Below are 12,752 nucleotides of genomic sequence, written 5' to 3'. Positions count from 1 at the left end.
GCGGGCCGGGTTGGGGGTCAGCCGCTCTCCTTCCGCACTTAGCGAGGCTTTGATAGCCAGGCCTCGCGTGCGGCTGGAGCCTGGGGTGGGAATCGGGGCTGGGATGCTGCCCCCCACGTCGGCTTGGTGAGGAGGTGCTGGCGACTGCCCCATGCCCACATCTGCAGAGTTCCAGCCACAGCCACCTCACACAGTCCCTGCCCACGTGCGTGCAGAGCTGTAACGGTGTGGTCTGAAGGCACCGGCCCCCCCGCATCCAGGTGACTGCGGTCCCTGCCTCAGCGCATTCCCAAGCCCGCCAGGCTGCAGCTCAGACAGGAGGCTGATTGGGCCCCAGCCAGCTGGCTCCTGCTCCTGGGCCAGGCGCACGGCCCCCTCTTCGGTGCGCTCAGACGGCCTCCTCCAGGGCTGGGGGCTGGGCCAGGCTGCTGTGGGCGCCTGCCAGGCTCCTTGGCGCCTTGCTCTGCAGCCCCATCTGATCTGTCAGCCTGACAGCTCCCGGTGGATCAGGGCTGCACGGCCAGCTCATCCCAGAGCTCTGCCCCACTGACGCTGGGCCCACTGTCACCACGGGCAGAGACGCAGGCAGTGTCTACCCCATGCCAGGCGAGGCGGGCTGAGGATGGGTCGAGACAGAAGCAGAGCTGGGCTTGGAAGTGAGCTTCAAACATGCAGCCAGTGTCCCGCCAGCCAGCAGCTGTGACAGCCCAGCTGTGGCCGGAGCGCAGAGGGCCAGACCAGAACAGCCAAGGGGGAGCGCAGGTCCGGGCAGCCGCCAGGACGGGGCAGGAGCAGCAAGGGGCCACAGCAGGCCACCTGCCCTGGACTAGAAAGAGGATTTCAGGGGAGCAGGGACGGAGGGAGGGGGACAGCCTGGGCCTGGCTCATCCGTGGGAGCTGCACTTTGACAAGAACACAAGGGAGCTCCGTGGAAGCATTTTAATGTGTGTGCCCGTGCGCGTGCGCCTGGCCAAGGCTGAGAAAGATGGGTAAGCAGAGTCTGAGCTGGGAAGTCCGGCACGGGGCCGCAGGGAGTAGGAGCGGATGGGGAAGCCCGGAACAGGAGAAGCAGCCAGAGACAGACGCCAGACTCCATTGGAAGCGGAAAGGACTTTAATACTGCGGTGTTAACAGGAACTTCGTTCCTGAGCCAGGCGTGGTGGTGCGTGCCTGTAATCCCAGTGCGCTGGGAGGCTGAGGCAGGAGGACACCAAGTTCCAGCCAGGTCTGCACAACTTAGTGATGTGGCAAGACCCTGTCTCAGATAAGAAACAAAAGGGCTGAGGATGCAGCTCAGTGCCGAGGCCCCAGTATCACAAAATAAACTTGCCATCACCTCTTTCCCGGTGTCCCTGCCAAGGACCACCCAGTCACACCCTCACTCACAGCCGGTGTCCCCAAAGATGTGCAAGGGGCCTGGAGGTACCTGAGGCAGCTCCTGTCTTCCCAGCCCAAGCACAACCCCCTGGGTGGCAGGCTTCCTGGCACCCAGTGCCACTCTGTAGCCCATGGGCACCTGGGAGGGAGGAGGGCTCCCATTGCCACTGCTGTGGTGTGGCACACGCGTGGATCCCCTGGCTGAGGCAGGAGGACCACATCCGCCCAGCATCTCACACACACACACAGTCCAGAAGCCTCAGCCCCAATCCAGAGCACGGCTCCGGAGCCTGTGGGCCTGGGCCTCAGAGAGGAGAGGCGCTGTCGTCAGTCCCAGCTCCCTGTCCCGGACACAGGCACTTTCCACACCTCCTGCCTGCTGAGCTATAAATAATGAGCTAGAGCGCGAGGGAGGGAGAGAGGGAGGGAGTTAGAGCCGCAGCCCAGTGCCGAGAAGTAGGCAGGCGTCCTGCCCCACCTCGGCCTCCCAGACGCCTGTCCGGCCTGCGGGAAACGCCCAGCACTGGAGTGGGCACCAGGGCACCCCCAGGGGCCCCGCGGTCCCGGCTGTTACTTCACTGACCTTCTCCAGGGCAGCCTCTCCTCAGGGCCCAGAGGAGAAGCAGGAGGAGGTGTGGCCCCCCCTCGTCCTGCTGCTGTCCCCAGCCCACAGTGGGACCAGCATCCTGGGTCCTGACAGCCCAGCTGAGGCCCTGCACAGAGGTGGCCCCGACTGGCCCGGTCAGGAATCTGCACAAGCAGCTGCATGGCGGGGAGCGAGTGGGCCTGCCCTGTTGTGCCTCAGTTTCCCATCTGTGCGTTGGAGGTGACGGACAGCACAGCTGGTGCTGTGGGGACACAAGGAAGCCATGTCCTGTGCTGGCCACGCCTGCTGATCTGTCTTGGCTGCTCTTGTGCAGACGCTGAGGGCCGCTGGGCAGCGTCAGGGCCTGTCCACCTTGCGGTGAGCTGGCCGCACCCGACTTCTTGTCTCCTATACTGCAGAGCTCCAAGCCCTTCGGGCCCATGTGCAGCGAGCCAGGCTCCCTCTCCCGGGAGGAAGAGAGCACAGGGAGCTGGCCCTACATGGGCAGGGCTCCTGAGAGGGCTTAAGCACTGCCACTGAGTAACTCTTCTTAATGGCGCCTTAATCCCACTGCTGTCTGCCCGAGGGCAGCAACGGTAATGCAGGTGCGGGCTGGAGGGTCCACCAGAGCCTCCGCCTTTCCCACCAGAGAAAGCTGGGCATTTATCAAGGGAGGGGCGCTGAGAGCAGGATAAGTACATAATAGGAGAGCTGCGGATGTGTTAAGAGCTCCTACAGTCGTCCCACCCCGAGTGCACAAATCAAAACAGTATTACCGCTACTGCTGCTCAGCTAAAAGTACAAGGATTTGCTGGGTGTGGTGGCACATGATGGTAATCCCAGCTCTCTGGGAGGCTGAGGCAGGAGGGTCACAAATTGGAACCCAGCCTGGATGATTTAGGGATTTAGTGAGACCCTGCCTCAAAATAAAAAAGGGTCAGGGATATAGCTCAGTGTGAAGGCCCCAGGGTCTGTCCCCAGTACTGCAAAAATAATAATAAAATGATAGGAATAATAACTTGAAAATTAACATATTTTTTTGAGACAGTATCACTATGTAGCCCAGGCTGGCCTCACAGTTGCAGTGATCCTCCTGCCTCCAGCCTCCAGAGTGCTGGAGTTACAAGTGTATGTCACCACAATCATCTGAAAATTAAATTCTAAAGAGAAAAGAAAGAACAAAGAATCAGAGGGCCGGAAGCTTCATTCTGGGGCTCACCCCGAACTCACCCGCGGAGAGCTGCACAAGGCGCAGTGCACACGTTCGCAGTAGGCGTGACCTCGGGTGTGCTCCGACTGGCCTGGGTGAGGCGCCGGGGAGGCCGGGCCTCCTCTGCGCATCCTCGCCACGGCCACCAGGGGGCAGCACAGCCCCAGCAATGACGTCGGCCCTCCTGTGTGTGGGTCCCAGCCAGTGGAGGCCACGTCTCCGCCGCCCCCCCGCGCTTCCCTGGACCGGGCGGTCAGGAGCCCCCCCACCCCCCGGGGACCCTCGGGCCCAGGCCACGGACGCCGGTCCCGGGAGCAGGAGAGGAGCACCCGCCCCGCATACAAGCATCTCCCGCTGCAAGACCAGCCTCAGCGAGCCACCTCCTCTCCAGGTGCGATCAGAAATCCGGTGAGGCCGCTGCCCAGAGCATCCGTGCGGCGGCTCGAAGAAACCAGAGCTGTGCCCTCACCCACCTGACTCCGGGCCTAGCACGGTGTGACCTCCAGCTCCTCCCTAAGGTCAAAGTGACCGTGAAAGGTCAGGGTGTTGAATCATCCAGGACCTCGAGGCCGCCAGGACAGCACAGCTAAGACTCGGAGGAAGAGAACTCCAGAGCTGCTGCAGGAAGTGGCAGCACACGGAACGAGTTCAGAGGAAGGGCAGGCTTTTGAAGAGGCTTCGTGGCAATATGTCTTCTGCTGTAATAAACTCATTGCTGGGCACGGTGAGCGTCAGCCCAGTACTGGGGAGCCTGATGCAGGAGGATCGCCGTGAGTTTTAGGCCAGCCCCTCAACTACATAGTGAGACCCTGTCTCAAAACTGAAATAAAATAAAAACGTAAACGTTGCCTTTTGATCACGCCACGCAGAGAGCACAATCGTGGGTGTGGGGCCTGAGTGGCTGCCCTGTGATTCTGAAGTCCCATGGGGCGGGCAGTGGGCAGAAAGTCTGGAGAGTCTTCGGGTGGCAGTGAGGGGAGAAGCCTGAGCTGGCCTGGTGTGGCCCAGCCCGGCCTCCCCCAGGCAGGGACCTGCAGTCCTAGGTAGGCAGGAAGGAGCGGGCCGCTCTGAGGCTGAGTCAGCGCCCTCTCCGTGTCTCCACCTGCTCTGGCCCAGGTGGGTTTTCCTGCACGAGAAGGCATACCAGGTACGGGACACGGCCATCGAGTCCTCGGTGGTGACCAAGGTGAAGGGCTTCGGACGCTACGCCAACCGTGTCATGGACGTGTCCGACTACGTCACCCCACCCCAGGTACCAGAGCCCGTGCCGCGGCGGCGTGGGGCTGCGTCCCTCCCCCGCCACCCTCACTGCCCAGCTCCCCTCTCCCCCAGGGCACCTCTGTCTTCGTCATCATCACCAAGATGATCGTCACAGAGAACCAGATGCAGGGCTTCTGCCCAGAGGTGCGGCTGCCAGGTGGGCGGGCGGGGTGACCAGGCCTGAGTCCACCCCGGGCCGCGGCCGGGAGTCCCAAGGCTCCCCTCAGGGTGCCCTGTCCCTGTCGCCCCACAGAGCGAAGAGAAGTTCCACTGTGTGACCGACAGCCAGTGCCGGCCAGGCCGCTTTGCCAGCGGGGGTGAGAGTGGAGCCGTCCTCGGGGCTGGATCCCCGCAACTCTACCCTCTCTCGAGGCGCCAGGCCTGGCAGCTTTGAGGGTGGCCACCCATGGCGCCCTGAAGTTCGGGGGCCCTGGGGGACAGCGCGTGGGGCCCAGGGCGGTGGGGATGTGGAGGAGAGGCGGCCGATGGCTTCCCAGAGGGTGACATTCACGGTGGGCCTGGAGGACCGGGACATGGTGGGTGTGGGGACAGCAGAGATGGTGGCAAAGGGCAGCGGCCAGCCAGGCGCGTGTCCCTCGTGTGCCCCAGGCATCCTCACCGGCCGCTGTGTGAACCTCAGCTCCCAGCAGCGCTCCTGCGAGGTCCGGGGCTGGTGCCCCACAGAGGTTGACACGGTGGAGAGGTGCGGACCCCGCTCCCCTCACCTGAGAGTCTGGGCTCCCGTGGCCCCGGCCCTCCCAAGGCTGAGGCCCCCTGTTCCGCAGGCCCGTCATGATGGAGGCCGAGAACTTCACCATCTTCATCAAGAACAGCATCCGGTTCCCACTGTTCAACTTCGAGAAGTGAGTCCGGGCATCCCCGAGCCCCAGCGCCCGCCCTCTTCTCTCTTCCGGTGCCACCTCTGTGGGCTCATCGGCAGTGGCCGGGGGCCGTGGCAGGGGCCCCTTCCCTGCCACAGGCCATCAGACACGGACCTGGGAGCCCTGATGTTCCGGAGCGGGTGGGGGTACAGGAAAGTACCCTGGCGAGCGCCCGGGGACAGGTCCCACTGTCCCGCCTGACTCCCAGAGCAGCCATGGGGATGGAGCCGCGGACCTGTCCCCACCGGAGTCCTCTTGCTCCTTGCAGGGGAAACCTCCCTCCTGAGCTGACAGCCAGTGACATGAAGACCTGCCGCTTCCACCCCGACAGGGCCCCGTTCTGCCCCATCCTGCGTGTGGGGGACGTGGTCAGCTTTGCGGGGCAGGATTTCGCCAAGCTGGCCAGCACAGTGAGCCCCGCCCCACGGCCCAGCCTGGAACAGGGACCAGACCCTGCCACGAGGCGCCACCTGGCCTGCGCCACGGCGACTCCTCCCGTCTGTCCACAGGGCGGAGTCCTGGGCATCAAGATCGGCTGGGTCTGCGACCTGGACAGGGCGGAGGATCAGTGCGTCCCCCGGTACTCCTTCACCCGGCTGGACAGCGTCTCCGAGAAAAGCAGGGTCTCCCCCGGCTACAACTTCAGGTACGGGGGGAGGGGGGGGCGGGGACGCGGCAAGCACCAGGGGCCTGTGTCCAACTGTGGGTCCCTGCCTGGCGGGGCTCGGGGCCCAGGGCCCAGGTGAACGGCAAGGAGGGCCCGGTCCCCTGTCACCCGCGCCTGCTCTCGGCCCCCAGGCTGCGCCCCAAGGTGAAGGCCACTGCTGGGATCACCTTACAGGCTGTGGTTTTGCATCTCTGTCCAAAACCAGAAAATATCACGAGTCACCAGCGACAGTGACGGTGACCACTGGTTCTTCAGTGCCTTTCCCAGGAAGAACGGAAACCAGGGGTTTAAATACTGCCTCATTCACCTTCCCACGGACCTTGGGACTTCGGGATCTTTCTGGGTTTTTCCATTTGGGAGAAAAGGAGAGAGAGCGAACACAGGATAAACTACGCAGAGGAGCTGAGTGCTGTCGCCATCTGGGAAGTGGGGCCGATGCCACCTTTATCCCTTCAGTGCGTGCCTGGCAGGACAAGTACCCAATGTGACAGCCTAAAGAGGCTAAGTAGTCTGCTTGGATCATGAGCAGGAGAAATGCCTGTAAGAATATGTTTGTGATACCAAAGAACCCCTAACTCAAATTTCCTTTGTTAGCCGGGTGTGGTAGGCTCGCCTGTCATCCCAGCATTTAGGAGGCTGAGGCAGAGGGGTCACTGCCAGCTCGAGACCAACCTGGGCCACACAGTGAGTCCAAGGCCAGCCTGAACTACACAGTGAGACCCTTCCTCAAAACGCAAACAACAGGGCCAGGGACTTAGCTCAGGGGTGCCACCACCCGCCTCTCAAGCACAAGGTCCAGAGCTTGATCCCCGGCACCCAAACAAACAAACAACACACAAAAAATTCAGATTTCTGTTATGGTAGTAGTAGTCTCCAGTATAATGCCATACACATGCCAAGAAAAAAAATGTGCTTTTTTACCTTTACTTATAAACTTTATGATCACTCCCCATTAAACTTTATATTTAATAGTTTTTTTAAAAAATATATGTACATCTACATATATATATATATTTATATATATATAAATATATATATATACGTTATGTATGTTCTTTGGAAAGAAGATTTAAAAATTGAAATTGCTTTCATAATCAACTCCAGAGTTTTAAAAACCATAGGAAACAACACATATTTTAAAGTAGGTTAAAAATACTGTTCGGCTCCCTGGCAGAAATCGGCATATTTCTCCAGTCAGTACATCACCCTGCGATCAATACAAAGGTAAATATATATATATACGTTATGTATGTTCTTTGGAAAGAAGATTTAAAAATTGAAATTGCTTTCATAATCAACTCCAGAGTTTTAAAAACCATAGGAAACAACACATATTTTAAAGTAGGTTAAAAATACTGTTCGGCTCCCTGGCAGAAATCGGCATATTTCTCCAGTCAGTACATCACCCTGCGATCAATACAAAGGATATTTGTACGGGGCTCGGAAGAGCAGGCTATTAACCCCGTCATCTGGAGCGGAAGTGCTCAACCTCACACCCTCCTCCACGTTGTTCTTCGGCTTTCCGGGGCCACAGCTGTTCCGAGGACCCCGCAACGGGGTCCATGCTTTAGGTAGCGATCGCCGCAGCGTCCTTTGTCTTCGATTTCCACCCCTGCCGGCCCTGCCCTGGGCTGGTAGAGAGCTCATCCTCGGCACCCTGCATGGTGCGGGACCCCTCAACGCCCACCTGACTGCCTCACCTTCACCCAAGCCCCAAACCAGGCACAAAGGGACCCAGATGAACAAGACCCAGGTCGAGTTCCAGAGGGCCGAGGACAAGGCAGATGTCTGAGATCCGAGTGAGCAGGGGCACTGCACAAGTCTCTCCCCTGGGTGCTTAACACCCACTGCACACCACCTCCTACCTACCGAGGCTGGGCTGCCCGCCCACATGGATGAAAGGGGCCTGGCCCGATGGCACATGCTTGTGGTCTCAGCCCTGGAGAGGCTGAGGCAGGAGGATCTCCATCAGTTCCAGGCCAGCCTGGGCTATGTAGTGAGTTCAAGCCCAGCCTGAGACCCTGTCTCAAAAGCAAAAAAGGTGGAGCGGAAGGGACCACCAAGCTGACACAGCACAGTGTGAACTCTGTTACGGTGATCTTACACTGCTCCTGGACTCGGGAGGCTCTGGATGAGTCAGAACGGCACCAGGTGCCCTGTGAGCAGAGCATTCTGGGTGCTCCGGCTTAGTGTTCCTCATCCACCCCTCAGTCTGGGCACCGGCGTCCCCCCACCTTACAGACGAGAAATGCGGCGCTCAGGGTAAATCAGCTGTCCCAGATGTATGAATGTGGAAGATGGTGCAGATGTTTCCTCCGGTGGTCTTCACCCAGCCGGAAGGGCGCAGACGCCCACTCGCGCTAGCTCAGAAAAACACACTGTGCTGTGAGGCTGGAACTTCCATCCCTGCGTAGAAACAGCCTGACTTTCGGGAGGCCGTGACCGTGATGGCCAGGCTCAAGTCTCGACGCTCAGCGCCCCGCCCCCTCCCAGAGCCCAGGCTCCCGGCGCCCCACGTGGCACGGCCGGGCTGTGCAGAGCGTGGAATTCCTGAGCCAAGACTCAGCGCGCCTTAATCTGCAAGCTCAGACATCCAGAGGCGGTGCGAGATTCTCACTTCCGGCTCTAATCGCTTCTGAGCCCCTTCCAGGCGCCCCCCTCTTGGTGCAGCTCCTTCCAGCAGGAGAGTAAGGACTGCCTGGCTCAATCAAGCAGGCGCTTCGCACAGGAGCTCACCTGTGGTCGCAGGTGAGCCCGGAGGTCCCTGGGCCCCAACTCCCACCTCAGCCCCCGGCCGGCTGCTTCACATGCGGCCTGGCCTGCGGCAGACAGCTCCGGGCACGGGTATTCGTCTAATCAACCTGTACTGTGAGCTCCAAAAGGTTTCCAGGCTTTGCCTACCCGGAATGGGGTGGACACATTTCACTTTTACAACTGGATCCGTTGTGCATGGCTCAAGATTCCAGGGAGCACTACCTTCCTACTTTCATGGAGTTTTGCTTGTTTGTTTAGACAAAAGTCCCTATGTCGTCCAGACTGGTCTTGAACTCACTGTGTAGCCCAGGGTGGCCTTGAACTTGTGGCAGTCCTCCTGCCTCAGCCTCCCGAGTACTGAGATGACAGGTGTGTGCCACCATGCCTGGCTAACTTGCTATTTTTCTGACGCCTCTTCCTGAGCACATAATGTTCACAGCTGGTGGGATCGTGGGATTTGTAGTGGATGGCATGTAGCATTTCCCCCCACTGGTACTAGGACTCGAACTCAGGACCTTGCACTTGTGAGGCAGGTACAGCGCTGCTGAGCTACCTCCCCAGCCCATGGGTAGCGTTTCTAAAAAATAAGTACTGGTATGAATTGCCAGCAAAGCAACGCAGGCGAAAGGCTCCCGGAGGCAGGGGCGGGGCCTGCAGTTCAGAAAAGGGGCTCCTAGCCAGGGCCAGGCTCCTGCAGCCCAAGGGGAGCTAAGCAGCGTGTGACCTCCTTCAAAGTGTGGGTGTGCGTGTGCATACACATGCGTGTCTGCACAGGCAAATCCTGCGCCGCACTTAAATCGGGGGACTGAGCAGTGTTGATACCCGGCTGCTTCCAGGGCCTGGGGCAGCCACAGGAGGAGGCCACAGCTTGGACCTGGGTCGCTGCAGTGCTGGTCTGCAGGGCTCGGGAGGAGGCTGGGCTGGGCTGGGCTTTGCATCTGGGAAGAGGAGGCTGCGGGGCGCAGGCTGACGGGGGGCGGCCACCCAGGGCCGTGCGGGGAGGGCACAGCTCAGAGCACAGCGCCCCGGGGAACCCCGGCTCCACTTGGCTCATCGGTAACACCGGAGTCTGTGCTCTGTCCCCTTTCAGTGTGGACGTCGCCCAGAAAAACCCAGTCAGACAGAGCTGGGCTGCGGGGATTTGCTGTGTGTTTTGGGTTTTGTTTTTTACAAAAGATATCTAATCTGTCCAAATAAGATGTGTGTGCCTACTCAGAGCCTTCGACCCCAGCAGTGCTGATCTAGGCGGATAAGACAGGGCCCTCCTCGCAGGAAGTGCAGCTGGGCAGGTGGCAGCTTCTGGAATTCCAGTGCTCGTGCCGCATTTGGTTTATACGGCGCACAGTTCCTGACTCCGGAGACCTCTGGAAGCCTATGGCCGGCCCTCAAACGAGGCACCCCTAGCTCATTCTGGAACGCTCCCACTCCTTTTCTTCTTTTCATTTTTTTGAGACGGGTCTCACCATGTGGCTCAAGCTGGCCTTGAACTCACTGTGTAGCTCAGAGTAGCCTCCAACTTACGGTGGTCCTCCTGCCTCAGCCTCCTGGGTGCCACCACATTTGTGACACTGTCCACAGCCAGGGTGGTGGAGATGCGCCTGTGAGGGTGAGGCCTGAGGAGAAGCCCCGCCTGGTCTAGAGCCACTGCTGCCCGGCACAGCTGCCACCCGCGGGGTTTGTGGAAGTGGAGAAGCAGTACCATGAGGCACAGACCCAGCGGTGCTCCCGGCAGATGCCAGGCAGCAGGCGGAACCCCAGTGAGGGGCCTGAGCTCCTCTGCGACCGAAGACTTGTTCAGCTGCTCACAGGGTCTGCTCTGATCGGAAACGAATGGAACCTGCACCCGCTTCCCGGCTGAGATCTGGATCCAGTTTGCTTCCACGTCAAGGCCATGCCAACCGCTGCATCTGCAGCACAGGCTGAGTGTTAGAGCAGCGCCTTCTTCCCACGTCTCCCTGTGTCTGGGCCGAGGTCGCAGCCGGGCCCCTGTGTCTCTATGGCACTGTGCTGCAGGTCCGGGTTCTGGCTGGAAGTCCAGGCCTCCGCATCTCTCCAACCCCTCATAGTCTGCACAGCTCACAGTGCTGCAGGAGGGACTCAAACCCTGGCATCCGGCTGCACAGCCTGTCTGCTCCCCAAGTGGGCTGAAAGGACCCCCGTTCCACAGAAAAGGAGACAGGGCCACGGCCACTCCCCAAGCAGACCTAGCAGAGAGGCTCTCAGCACAGCTTCTGGCTCTGTGTGCTGCTGGTTAATTAAGGGTACATTAGTAGTGATTCGCTTTTAAAACTCAACACACCGGGCATGCTGGTGCACACCGGTGATCCCAGCACCCAGGAGGCTGAGGCAGGAGGATCGCCTCAAGTTCAAGCCCAGCCTGAGCTACATAGTTAACAACTTCTTCAGCGTCTACCTTTGCACTTGACAAGCTCCCCACGCTGGGTAAATACCCTGGCCCCAGGCCCTCCTCAAGGACAGGAGTCCCAGCCGCTCCGCGGATGCGGCCCCACCCCAGACGCAACAAGTCTGCCAGGAGGTATTTCCCTATCAGTAGGAAGTCAGCTGTAAAAGTGTCTCTCAGCTGGCAAAATACTTTCCAGGCAGAGCTCCACCGAGAACAGCACTCCTCCCGGTGCCGAGAAACACACATTCCAGGCCCAAGTTTTCCTTGCAAGTCAGCCTGGCTTCCGGCGAGTCTGTTGCTGTTTTCCTGCTGCTGTCACAGCCACGCAGCGGCTTAAGGCAGGAGTTTCCACTGCTCCACCGAGGACGGAGAATTTCTGAACAGAAGTCTGTGGGCTTCCACGGGGCTGATGAAAACCTTCTCTGCCCAGCAAACCGCTCCGGCTGCTGAATGTCGGAAATGTCAGCCGGGTGTGGGGAGGCGCAGGAGGGCTGGGGCTGAGCCCACGGCCTGCAAGGCCTCAGACCCTGGCACTCAGGCAGAGCCTGAGAGTAGAGGCCTCACTACTGCCCCTGGGGACTGGGGCCTCCGCCTGGTGCAGTGAGCCGGACCGGTTCCTGGAACCCAGGGAGTTTGAGTCTAGGGCATGTGATAAACCTGTGTCATCTAAAAAGCACGGTCACCCCGCCTCCGTCCACGGGCTCTGCATCCACGGGTCCAGCCGGACACGCGGGAAACACTGCGTGGGGGAAACTGCCGGTGCCAGAGCGTGACCAGCGTCTCCTGTCGTTCTCCTAATCCATACTGCACAACTGTTTGCACAGCATGGACGCTGTACTGTAACCCGAGTGATGGAAAGCACACAGCAGAAGCCGGGCATGGTGGCAGATGCCGGTATCCCAGCACTCAGGAGGCTGAGGCAGGAGAATCACCACGAGTCCAAGGCCTGCCTAGACTACATAGCAAGACTTTATCTCAAAAATAAAAATAAATAAATAGTCTTCAGGAGGATATGCAAATCCCACACCATCTCTCATGGGGCCCTGGAGTCTGCCAATCGGCAGGGATCAGTGGAGCCAGCCCCCCAGGCCCTGAGAGGGGACAGTGCTTGTGCTAGAACAAGCCAGGATGCTCTGAGGAAGTGGAGGCCCGGGTGGAGGGCCAGGACCTGCAGGCTCTGCCTTCAGCCTCGACCACGATGCAGGCGCCGATCTGACCACTCCTCCTCCGCTGTCAAACGGGCTGGTGACCCCACAGCTTCGGTGCCTTCAGGCGGCAGCAGCCTAAGCCAGGCGGTGCCTGGGGACTCGGCCGCCGCGACCCCTCGTTCATGGGCCTCTCTGTTGTGCAGCGCAGGAGGCGGAAGCTCGTGTCCCTCTGGCGGGTGATCTGTGGCCGCCGTGGCCCACAGTCCCGCCCACACAGCACAGGGCGGATTGGCCATCGGCCTTGGGGGCTTGGCGCTGGGGACAGGTGTGCGCGAGGGAGAGAAGGTCCCAGTGGGAAAAGCACACCCAGCGGGGCCTGGGGCGAGATTCCCCGGGCAGCGGGGGGCAGTCACAGCCCCAGATCGGCAGCTGCAGCCCCGACGAGCGCGGATGACGGAAGACTGA

General features: G+C 60.1%; 1 protein-coding gene across 3 annotated transcripts in view; it reads left to right on the top strand.

Annotated features, from left to right (window-relative positions):
* P2rx3 (purinergic receptor P2X 3) overlaps positions 1-12,752 on the top strand; it is a 20,325-nt gene that overhangs the window by 2,690 nt on the left and 4,883 nt on the right. The window contains exons 2-9 of one of the 3 annotated variants that reach the window (XM_010608321.2): positions 4,290-4,425; positions 4,506-4,577; positions 4,687-4,750; positions 5,043-5,136; positions 5,219-5,296; positions 5,583-5,724; positions 5,824-5,960; positions 6,187-6,636. In XM_010608321.2, the coding sequence (XP_010606623.1) occupies positions 4,290-4,425; positions 4,506-4,577; positions 4,687-4,750; positions 5,043-5,136; positions 5,219-5,296; positions 5,583-5,724; positions 5,824-5,960; positions 6,187-6,469 (1,006 nt within the window). In that variant the 3' untranslated portion in view covers positions 6,470-6,636. Of the gene's footprint in view, positions 1-4,289; positions 4,426-4,505; positions 4,578-4,686; positions 4,751-5,042; positions 5,137-5,218; positions 5,297-5,582; positions 5,725-5,823; positions 5,961-6,112; positions 6,637-12,752 lie in introns of those variants that run through there. The other 2 variants (XM_033756531.1, XM_010608323.2) reach the window with 2 other exon arrangements.

This window comes from Fukomys damarensis, unplaced genomic scaffold (genome assembly GCF_012274545.1).
Source record: "Fukomys damarensis isolate Sample0158 unplaced genomic scaffold, DMR_v1.0_HiC HiC_scaffold_27, whole genome shotgun sequence".
Classification (NCBI taxonomy): domain Eukaryota; kingdom Metazoa; phylum Chordata; class Mammalia; order Rodentia; family Bathyergidae; genus Fukomys; species Fukomys damarensis.
This window is presented reverse-complemented; position numbering and strand designations above follow the sequence as displayed.